Source organism: Balaenoptera acutorostrata, chromosome 3, assembly GCF_949987535.1.
Source record: "Balaenoptera acutorostrata chromosome 3, mBalAcu1.1, whole genome shotgun sequence".
Taxonomy (NCBI): Eukaryota; Metazoa; Chordata; class Mammalia; order Artiodactyla; family Balaenopteridae; genus Balaenoptera; species Balaenoptera acutorostrata.
The window spans coordinates 146,843,344-146,854,612 of record NC_080066.1 but is presented as its reverse complement, the minus strand read 5'-3'; the positions used below and the strand labels follow the sequence as shown (position 1 = coordinate 146,854,612).

The 11,269-nt window shown below is 45.9% G+C and overlaps 1 protein-coding gene across 1 annotated transcript; it reads right to left on the bottom strand.

Annotated features, from left to right (window-relative positions):
- Positions 1-436: 436 nt before the first annotated feature.
- Positions 437-10,627, bottom strand: RDH12 (retinol dehydrogenase 12). Its single transcript, XM_007184343.2, has 7 exons — positions 10,450-10,627; positions 8,894-9,012; positions 8,261-8,416; positions 7,147-7,251; positions 6,098-6,307; positions 4,224-4,413; positions 437-1,156 (listed from the first exon to the last, which is right to left on the bottom strand). Exons 1-7 carry the CDS (start codon positions 10,515-10,517, stop codon positions 1,054-1,056), a joined length of 951 nt encoding a protein of 316 aa, XP_007184405.1. The 5' UTR covers positions 10,518-10,627; the 3' UTR covers positions 437-1,053.
- Positions 10,628-11,269: the final 642 nt, after the last annotated feature.

The following is an 11,269-nucleotide window of genomic DNA, read 5'->3' as shown; positions in this document are numbered from 1 at the left end:
ATTCTGCACCCAGAGGAGATATTATAAGAAGGTTATGGGTGGCTGGGTAGGGTGAGATAGTACTCATTAAACTTGGTTTCAGGACTTCCCTGGTGGTCCAGCGGTTGAGACTCTGTGCCCCCAATGTAGGGGGCCCAGGTTTGATCTCCAGTGAGGGAACTAGATCCCACATGCTGCAACTAAAGATCCCGCACGCCACAACAAAGATCCCACACGTGGCAACAAAGACCCGGTGCAGCCAAATAAATAAATAAATATTAAAACAAAACAAAACAAAAACAACAACTTGGTTTCATTTCTCTCTTGCTACCCTGAGAGAATAAATAAGGTAATAAGGTGAATGTGCAGTCTTTATTTTCTCTAAAAATTGAGGTAAAAGGGAACTCTTTAGAAAAAGAAACCATCTACATTGAAAATGGGAAGGTCCAAACTTACACAATATGTTAATTATATCTCAGTAAAGCTGAAAAAATCTGTTTTTAATTTTTTAAAAAGTACTGGAAAAAGAAAACAGGAAGGTCCAGCTTCACATCATGGCTCCAGGATGCTCAGAGGAAGGAACTAAAATCGGCCAAGGTTGAGCCAAGATTTTCCTGAGTTGGTCCAGACCCCAGATTAATGCTTCAAAGAGGAAAGAGATCAGTCAAGAGTTTCTGAGTCTATAGTCCCTGGAAGGAAGTGACGTCAATGCTCCTGTCACCTCAGCTGAGCATGCTAGCTGGTCTCGGTGAGGAAATTGACCCAATTTCCCAGGTTCTTCTGCCATCCCCGTGCCCAGCCTGGCATCTGCCCAGTCCTCCTGGCCCGAGAGGGTGGCCGACTCTGCAAGTCTTGGAGAAGAATACTCTGTAGGTGTGACTGCCTCGTGCCATGAGCCAGCCTCACGAGAGGATTGGGTGTGCGAAGATTTCTAGAAGGGTCAGGAGTATCAGAGCAGGGCAGGATTCGCAACAGCAGCCAGCCAGGACAATCCTGCAGGGTGGACCTTCTCCTCGGTCCCCTTTCCTTATGTTGTAGACTGGGCCTGATACAGCTGTGCCTATTCCACTAACTCTACTCCCACCGGATTCCCAGCAGCTCGCAGCTGACGTTCCACAAGCGCTCAGCCGTTTTGTTATTCCGGGCCCTTGGAGACACCCAAGTCTTCTTGCAGTCACTGGAGGGCACAGAAAGGGGGTGAACATCCAGGAGTGAAAATGGACAGTCTGGAAAAGTTTATGTCCTCTTCCTCAGAATATATTTCTAAATGTGTAATAAAATACATTAGATAAAAAGAAACTAACTGTATTGAAATGCAGTTTTAAAATATTTCCTTTTCTTTTTTGTATTGACTTTTTAAAAATTTTAGTTTTATTGGAGTGTAGTTGATTTTCAATGTTGTGTTAGTTTCAGGTGTACCTCAAAGTGACTCAGTTATACATATACATATATTCATTCTCTTTTAGATTCTTTGCTCATATAGGTTATCACAGAATATTGAGTAGAGTTCCCCATGATATACAGTAAGTCCTTGAGGGTTATCTATCTTATATATAGTATAAAATATTTTAAAAACAATGTGTGGGATAGTAATGTGTTCTATTAGAAGAGCTAGCACTGGGTCTAATCACCACCAGATTTCAAAGTATTGACGAGCAGAAGTGACATCCTGAGGTGTCTGCAACAATTGCCGTGTGACATGAAATTATTTATAGTTTTCTTGGGGACAAAGTCACGGGTATCACTACTACTGCGGTTCACTTCCTACATTCATAGTCAAAGGAAATCGCAAATTTCAGATGGAGGTTAGTGAAACTAAAGATGAAATTATCTTTCCATCCAGGTTCGAAGACCCCTTAAATTCTATCCACAGACCCCTTGTGCCCCATGAACCCCTGACTAAGCACCCGTTTTGTTTTCGGATGAGCAGGTGAGGGGGGCTGGGGCAGAGCACAGTGTTCATGGTGTTTTTCTTTAAATAGAAGTTTTGGACTTCCCTGGTGGCGCAGTGGTTAAGAATCCTCCTGCCAATGCAGGGGACACGGGTTCCAGCCCTGGTCCGGGAAGATCCCACATGCCGTGGAGCAACTAAGCCCATGCACCACAACTACAGAGCTTGCACTCTAGAGCCTGCGAGCCACAACTACTGAAGCCCACACACCTAGAGCCCGTGCTCCACAACAAGAGAAGCCACCGCAATGAAGCCTGTGCGCTGCAATGAAGAGTAGCCCCCAGTCGCCGCAACTAGAGAAAGCCCACGCACAGCAACGAAGACCCAACACAGCCAAAAATAAATTTTAAAAATTTAAAAATTAATTAATTAAAAAAAAAACTGGGATCATACTGTACCTAGTTTGGGGAGGATACCTTTCTCTTGTTAAAAATGTACAATTTTAATTTTACAAGTAATGAATTAATATATAATCTTTAAAATTTATTTTTAAATAATAAAGGAATACCTAGAGTAAAAGGTTAAAATCCTCCTTCACAGTGTCCCCCGCCCCCCGACTCTTCCTCAAACTCCCTGGAAGTAACTACTACTTATATTTTGCTGTGTATCCTTTCAGACTGTTTTCTATGCATTTACAGTGAATAATTATATAGTTCTATATTTCAGTTTTTTCTCATAATATTATATCACTAACATTTTCCCATTAATTGAATATTATTTGAAAATACTTTTTTTTTTAATACAATTATTTATTTATTTATTTATTTATTTATGGCTGTGTTGGGTCTTCGTTTCTGTGCGAGGGCTTTCTCTAGTTGCGGCAAGTGGGGGCCACTCTTCATCGCGGTGCGCGGGCCTTTCATTATTGCGGCCTCTCCTGTTGCAGAGCACAGGCTCCAGACGCGCAGGCTCAGTAATTGTGGCTCACGGGCCTAGTTGCTCCGCAGCATGTGGGATCTTCCCAGACCAGGGCTCGAACCCGTGTCCCCTGCATTGGCAGGCAGATTCTCAACCACTGCGCCACCAGGGAAGCCCTGAAAATACTTTTATATAGTGACTGTATTACATTTTATCACATGATTAAGGCAGTGATGTTAAACACCCAGACTCCAGGGTGGCATTGTCTAGTAGAAATATGATGCGAACCACAAATGTGAACCACATGTGTAATTTTAAATTTCCTAATAGAAATTTTAAAGTATTTTTTGAACAGTGAAATGAAATAGGGGAAATTAATTTTAGTAGTATATTTTATTTAACCCAACATAGCCAAATTATTTCAGCATGTAATCAATGTAAAAATTATTAATGAGATATTTTACATTTCTGTTTTTCACCCTATGTCTTCAAAATCTGGTGTACATTTTACACGTACAGTATGTCCCAGATTGGACTAGCCATATCTCAAGTGCTCAGTAGCCATATATGGCTAGTGGCAACCATGCTGAACAGCACGGCTCTAGAGCCAGACTGCCTGGGTTTAAATCCCAGGCCTACCACTTATAAACTATATGACCCTGAGCAAGCTAATTATTCTGTGCCTCAGTTTCTTCATCTGTAAAATGGGGACAATAATACGATTTACCTTTCAGAGTTATGATGATTATATGAATTAATACACGTAAAACTTAGAAGAGTGCCAAACATGTTGTAAGAGCTCAAGCAACATTAGCTATGATCATTTATCCATTCCCCTATTGTTGGACACTGAGGCTATTTTCAATGCTTCACTTAATAAATGGTCTACCAATGAACCATCATGAACAAAGTGGGACAGAAAAGCAGACTGGGCTGGATCAAGTCATGGAATGGAAAGAGATGTAATCTGGGCTTCCCTATATTCCCAGACTCTGATTGCCCATTGAGTTTGTGATAAACCTCAACACCAAAATGTCTATTTTTATGTTCCAACAGATAGTGCCAGTCTTCGCAGCTTTGGGAGACAGAGTTCACACTAGGGACAGGTGACTTTGCCCTGGAGTTTCTTGCTATGTGTCATTTAAAAATTCATGAAGGAAGTCAGCCAAAAGCTTCAAGGAAGAGAAAAAGGCTCTACAAAGGCTTACCTGGAAGTGTGGCACACAGGTTTGAAACAGAGCCATAAAACCAACTCTTGCCATGTTTCAAATGTAAGTTTCCTTAGAAAAGTAACGGCATTTGGTCTACTGGCCCAACGTGAACCTGGATTCCCCCATCAGGCAGAAACTTGGCCACTGGAGGTGCAAAGCCCAGGGAGTCCTACGCCTCACTGTGCACACAGGTGATGGGGAGAACGCATGCGGTCTCTGCGCACCTGAAGTACTTGCCGCTCAGGGGCTCCAAGCCCTCAGCCAGGGCGCAGTGCAGGCTGGTCTGGGCCCCCTCCCTCGCCGTCTTGAGGAAGGGGGAGAAGAGCCGCCAGAGCAGGCACAGCAGGAAGGAGTGTCGGACCAGTTCGGAGCGGACGATGCCTGGGTGCACTGCGTAGGTGGTGACCCCCGTGCCTAGGGCAAAGAGGGCACAGTCAGACCAGAGACACACTCCGAGGCCAGGGAAACAGCTATCTCCTGCAGCAACATGCACGAGTGAGAAGAAGGGACTTGGGAAACAGAACCCCAGTGTTCAGAAGACACCACCTCTAGCCAGGTAGAATCTCATGAGTAATTAATTGATTTTATCCAGAAAGATCTAGAGCCTTCTCAGCCTCCTATGCTCCAAAAGGAATGCTTGGTTGACCATCCTTCTATTTTAATGTCATCTTAATCTTTGGCTTAAATGGTATCTTTGGAATTTCTATTGGAGGGTCTTAGGGGCAGCAATTCTGTTAGAAGGTAGGAAGCTAGGACCTTGTTGTGAATTGCGTTTGCCAGGCAAGCACATATTATGAGGTGTAGATTGAGGGGTGTTGATGGAAATGATGAGAGTTAACATGCCCCCAAGACACCCTTGCTGCCTCCACTATTTTTAGTACTTATTACGTACAAGGGCAGTGCTACATGTTTTATGTGTTAACTCATTTGACTCTCAAAGAGGTTCATGAGGTAGGTAATATTAAGAAGCCCATTTACAGCTGAGGAAACTGAGTTCTCATCACAGACAGGTTAAGTAAATTGCCCAAGGTCACACCTAGCTGGTTGCAGGGCCAAGGTCTGAACCTCGATGTAGAGTAAAGAGCATAGACTTCTGAGCTAGATTGCCTGGATTTGTATCCTGGCTCGCCTCGGAATTAATATATCTTGCTCGGGCAAGTTTCTTAAGATACCTGTGCCTACCTCTTCTTTTGTAGGGAGGGGAAAAATAATAGCACCTACCTCATAGGAATAGTGTATTAACACTATTACACAGATAGACACAGATAGTATATGGTACACACAAACTCTCAATTATCGTTGTCATTATTAGTATTCATTTAAATGATTACCCTATTCTCCTACTTTCCGCATTCTGATGGTAAATACCATTTCCCCCAAACTCTGGCTTATTCACTGTAGCAAATGGTCCTCCAGATTCACAGATGTCAGTGTCAGAAGCTCAGCAAAAACTCCAGGGGAGCACAGAATCATAGGATCAAGAGTGGCCTCACCTCATTTTCCAGTTGAGGGGATGAAGTCAAGGGAGGTTAAAGGGACATGTTTGTATACACACGTGGCTACTATGTGGTAGAGCAAGAACTCAGACCCAAGTATCTGAAACCCTGACTCCAGGCAGCGAGTGGCAGCTCTGTAGCTCAGCTCACGCTGTAAACCTCAGCAAATGGCACAGAGAAGGAAGCACCCTGGTTTAAAGCAGAGTCCCCACATTCCAGTCCTCACTCCTTCACTTGCCATATAATCTTGAGCTGGCCGCTTCTTTAGACCTCGGTTTGGACCCATAAAATAGTGGAAACAATACCTACTCTGCCTGTTGCAAGAGGTTGTTGTGAAAAATCAGATGAGATGATAAATATGAAATAAGATGTGACAAAACACATAAGGTTTATAGGTTCCTGACCTCTGTTCAGTTTTAAGCTTCCCAAGGGCAAGGACTCTGTTTTTACTCTGTTTTACAACCTCATTCTCCTTAGTGCACAGAGCTGCCACTGAAATGTGCACGTTTGACATCCTGAATTCAGAAGTTTCTGTGAACCTCTAATCTGGACTGAAGCCCCTGCTTTTGCTGTCTTAACCCTGGCCCTTTCTCTAGACTTACCTTGGAGCCTCTTGGCCAGCTCACGAGTAAAGAGCACATTGGCCAGCTTGCTGTGGCAATAAGCAAAACCCCGGTTGTAGGACTTCTCACCCTGGAGGTCATGGAAGCGAATCTTGCCAGCGAGGTGGACCACTGATGACAGGTTCACCACCCGTGCAGGAGCGGACTCCTTCAGCTGCCCCAGGAGCAAGTGGGTGAGAAGGAAGTGGCCTGTGAGGAGAGCCAGCAGGGGAGATTGAAGAGTGCGATGGCAGCCTGGGCTCGGGGTGTGGGAGCTGATGTGTGACAGGGCTTCATCACTAGCTCACTATCTTCTGGGTGTGAACATTTTGATACCATGAGTAACTTAGTGCTAATGGGCAGTCAGTCTGAGTTAGTGGAGTCCTCAAGGCAAGGGCCAGAGCTGGACTACAGGTAAGGCAATATATACGTAATCTGTTGTTATTTGTTCCTCTGCCCTTGCCCCGGTCAGGAGCAACTGCTGGCTTCTGACATCCCCCATCTGGTTATGCTCACACAACTGTGGGCATGTACAGAAGGAAGGATGGAATCGTCAGGGAAAATAACATTTGCAGAGGATCAGAGAACCTGTTCTGTGATCCCCTCACTAGAGCCATTGCCTCGAGCTCTGAACACTAGCCTCTCTCATGCCTCAAGTCCTCAAGGTCTGCCTCCACGATGGACCAACCCTTGCTTGCTTGGTCCTCAGTTATGGATATGACCCCCCCCTCCAGCCAAACACAGACTTCTGCACCCCCACTTCTGACCCTGCTTGGCAGGTCTTGCATTACCACAGTCCCATTCAAGAAGGACCTTCTTCTTCCTGGGATCTCCTAAGTTTGGGGGTTTCTTAACAGTATGAGTAGGAGGAGCTCTGTTTTTTGTACTGGTTAGGAGAAGATAGTGAAAGAAAAACCAATATCTCCAGTCTAGTAGAATCTTGGTCTCTATGAGGACCAGTGGAGATTCTCAGCACTGGTACAGGGTCATCTCCCTACAGAGAACATGATGGCATATGTCTCGCTTTTTACTCACTCTAAGATACTCACCCAGGTGGTTGACTCCCAGGTGGGTTTCAAAGCCATCAGCTGTCTTGGAATATGGGCACATCATCACTCCTGCATTGTTGATCAGAATATGAAGCTGCTTTTCCTCTAAAGAGCACAACCAAGGAGACCATGTGGTTAGCAAGGAGTCAGCTAGCTGCCAGTCCTGAGTGTTTGTTCCTTGCCTTTGGACCTATCTCAGTGATATTCAGTAGCCACTGTCATTGCGTTTCTAATTTTTTTTATATATATAAATTTATTTATTTATTTATTTATTTATTTATTTATTTATTTATTTTTGGCTACGTTGGGTCTTTGTTGCTGCGCACGGGCTTTCTCTAGTTGCGGCGAGTTGGGGCTACTCTTCGTTGCAGTGCGCGGGCTTCTCGTTGTGGTGGCTTCTCTTGTTGCAGAGCACGGGCTCTAGGTGCATAGGCTTCAGTAGTTGTGGCACACAGGCTTAGTTGCTCCGCAGCATGTGGGATCTTCCTGGACCAGGGCTCGAACCCGTGTCCCCTGCATTGGCAGGCGGATTCTTAACCACTGCACCACCAGGGAAGTCCTGGGTTTCTAATTTTAGTTGCTGTTATCTTCCTGGACACCATTCATTCATTCATCCATTCATTCAGCAAATGTGTACTTAGTACTGACTCTGAGCTGGGCTGGGCACTGGGCATACAGTGGTAAAATAAGACAGACATGGTTCCTGTCCCTCATGGATTTCATAGTCCTTGATAGAAGATGGTCATTTTCCAAGATACAGAAGAATATTGGCAGCAGCACAACTTCCTCTTGTGCCTATGTCCACAGAAGTTTGATTCTCAGGATGAAAGAAGAGGGTGGCATCGGGGCCACACCTCGATGCCAAGGTACAAGCCCAGACAGGGAGCTGTCACCTCCAGCATTCCCACCGCTGAGGCAAGAAGATGATAAGGATCCCGCCCAGCCTGTCCACCCGCCATCCCCGTGCCAATTCCCTGCCCTGCTGGTTCGTGTGGCAGAACCTGTGCAGTGGAAGCCATGATGGGTCTGATGTAAGGGTCAGAGTTGGTCCAGGGTGGAGCAGCCACTCCCACACCCAGCTTCCTGCCTCTCTAGCCAACCCCCAGGGCCTCACCTGCCCGGAAGCCCTCAGCAAAGGCTCGGATGGATTTGGTATCAGATAGGTCCAGTTTCCGTACCAGCACCTGGGAGTTCTTTGTATCAGCTCGGATTTCACTGGCAGCAGACTCCCCCTTCAGTACATCTCGGCAGGCAATGTATACTCGGGCTCCTGGGGCCAAAACAAACAGACAGCAATGTGTTCAGACCCTGGGCTGAAGAAGAGTCTAGTAAGTGAGTTTGGGACTGGTGGACAGAGCATTCCCCGCATCATCCCTAAAGCAGTGAGTGGCTAAATTGCCGCTTCCAGATTCTCCTTGCTATCAGCTTAACCCCAGGCTGGGAACCCTGGTGTTTACACCCTGATATTTAACAAGGCTTAGGATCTCCTTTTAGAATAACTGACCTGACCAATATTATACACGGACATCATTGTTTTCCTTACTTTATATAATAGGGAAGGAGCAGGAAGGAAGGAAAGTTTAAGCCACAGAGTAAGTTGGTGTCACAGCTGGACTTGAATCCCAGGTTCCTTGAGTTCCTGGCCAGAACTTCTAAGCCCAGGAGGAAAGATAAGGGAACGTGAGTAGAGTTTCTAGTGAGAAAGGCAGGAGGTGCTGCCCTGTGGAAACGGAAAGGAAGGACTTGCCTCTGCGAGCAAGCTCTCTGGCTGTCTCCTTGCCAATGCCTGTGTTGGCACCGGTGATCACCACCACCTTCCCGGGAAGCTGCATGTTTGTTCCACAGACCCCACCAGCAAAGAACTTCCTACAGGCAAGAGAAACAAAACATTTATGCACCATCCTTTCCAATCCCAGACTGAGATACATAAAATCCACCCAGCCTCAAAGAGGGATTTCTTTTCGTTGTTGTCAGGAGACTTAAAGAAGCTAATCTTCAGGGGACAGCGTCTTCCCAGTGGGCAAGGCAGTCTCCTGCTTATCAGCTCAGGTTGGGAGGTCACGTGCCCGGAAGCTACAAATGATCATCTGGGCAAATAGAATAAGTTCTCTTGAGCCAGGGCCAATGGTTCCTTGTTAAACAACAAAGATACCTCACTCTTATCTCTAGAGGTTCCCGGAGGTCATCTTCCTTCTCTATCCTGCCCTAAGAACATGAGGGGGATGGGCATCAGTGGAATCAGTGGTCCTGAGCCCTCACCTTCAATAAGCATCAATGGTGAGTAACTGATGAACAGCACCTCCAGGGTCCCATATAGAAATACGGCTCTTGGGCTGCCTCTCCAGTTTTAGAGAGCTAGAATATTCTGCCATCCCACTAGAGATTTCATACTCGCCATCAATGCACAGAGGGAAAACCTCCCTTGTTCAGACCTCTGTGCAGAGAGCATCCTTTTACATAGAGTTGACTTGATAAGTTCCCAAAAATAGGACGGGAGGAAGTAAAACTAACATTACCTGAGCATCATCCAGCTGCCAAGCACTAGGCTAGGCATTTTCCAAGGGAATTTAATTCTCTCAACCACTCTGTTATTATCCCCACATTACAGTGGAGAAAGCTGAGGCTCAGGGAAGTTCAAGTCACTTGCTAATGATGGCAAAACTGGAACCCAAACCCAGGTTTCTATGGCGGGACCTAGAGCAACACTCTGTCTCTGATATGTCCATTTAACCTTCTTTATCTTCAACAATTTAAAAGTTCTCTACTCATAACACACATTTCTTTGACATCTCCAGAAATCCCACACAGAAGAGCCAACCCAAAACGTTAGTTGAGGGTAGTCTCAAAGGGAAGAGAGTTTGTTCCCCCCCCCCAGATGCCTGGTACTTAACAATTGAGTCCCTCGGCAATGACCACCCACCGTAACGCAGCAGGGCCACCTTGACTAGGGACAGTGAAGAAAGGGAGACCTTCAGAGGAACCCAAGGGAATAGAGTGAAAGAGCAAGGACTCCCCCATAAGATGTCTGTCAAGCTACTTAACAGTCATCCACTCAGCCTTCCAATAGCATCAGAATTCAAACCCGCCCCTCGTCTCCCAGCCCCAGGTGCTTCCTTCTCGTTTTCCACCACGGTATTCATAGCTACTTCCTTCCTTCCTGCTTTTCCTGCCTTGACTTTCTCTCCCTTGGCCTCCATCCCTTTCTCTTCCTTCTGCAGCTAAGAACTCATCTTCTTACAAGCTCTGTGGCTCCCAATTCAGGGCTTTGTAAACTATTGAATGAGTTACTGAATTAAGACAAACCTGATGGATGGAGCTGTCACATACAGGAAAGAAAGGAAGGAGGTGAGCAGTCCTAAGAAAACCAGCATCTTTTCAACTTCTTTAGTTGCTGCTGCTTTACCAAGAACAACTTTGACTCCAACTCTGGCTCGGGGTCCTCCTGGTCTGGCTCCAACTCTTGGCTGCTTCTTGCTGCTTCTCTTTCCTCCAGCTCCTCTCGCTCCTGGGTGTTCAGCAACAGCCTGGCTCTAAGCGTAGCCCAGAATCCTATTTAAATCCGAGAGCTGTCAGAGCACAGCCTGCTGGGAGATGTAGTCCCGGGAGAGAAGGTTGGAGAAAAGAGCAGAGCCTCACACTTATTGGCAAAGAGAATGAGGGGAGATGGAGAACTGCCCCTAACTTTCCCACCCTCAGTCATTTCTCTTATCTGGGGAATGTGTTCCCTCCACCACCCTCACCTCCACTCCTGCAAAATAGAATATATTTAACTTTAGCAGCAGACCCCATGATACTTGAAATACAGTGTGATTAAAATAGAAAGACAAGGAAGAACCCCCCAGAAGAGAGGTGAGAGAATTCAGGAGAGTGTTTCCCTTGGTGGGGAAGGGGTAGAGACTGGGGCGGGGTATGTTGGGATCTCCTGGGGGGGCTGGTAGTGTTCTGTTCTTTGGGGAGGGTTGCTATTACACAGGTGTGCTCACCTTGTGAAAATTCACTGAGTCACACACTTGATTTGTGCACTTGACTGTGTTTTATGTTCTGTTTCAATGAAGTTAACACACACATGTATTGTACATGCCAAAGAAAAGGTATAGTGTTTCAGTGCATGGGCTCTTAGCGT

Bases quoted from the DNA above. Each gene is read 5' to 3' on its own strand.
- RDH12 (XM_007184343.2), bottom strand. From the start codon at position 10,517: ATGCTGGTTTTCTTAGGACTGCTCACCTCCTTCCTTTCTTTCCTGTAT. The intron at 4,414-6,097 runs GTAAGTCTAGAG...TCTTTGCCCTAG, and splicing joins GCTGGCCAAGAGGCTCCAAG to GCACGGGGGTCACCACCTAC. The intron at 1,157-4,223 runs GTGCGCAGAGAC...TGTGCCCTCCAG, and splicing joins CTGAGCGGCAAGTACTTCAG to TGACTGCAAGAAGACTTGGG.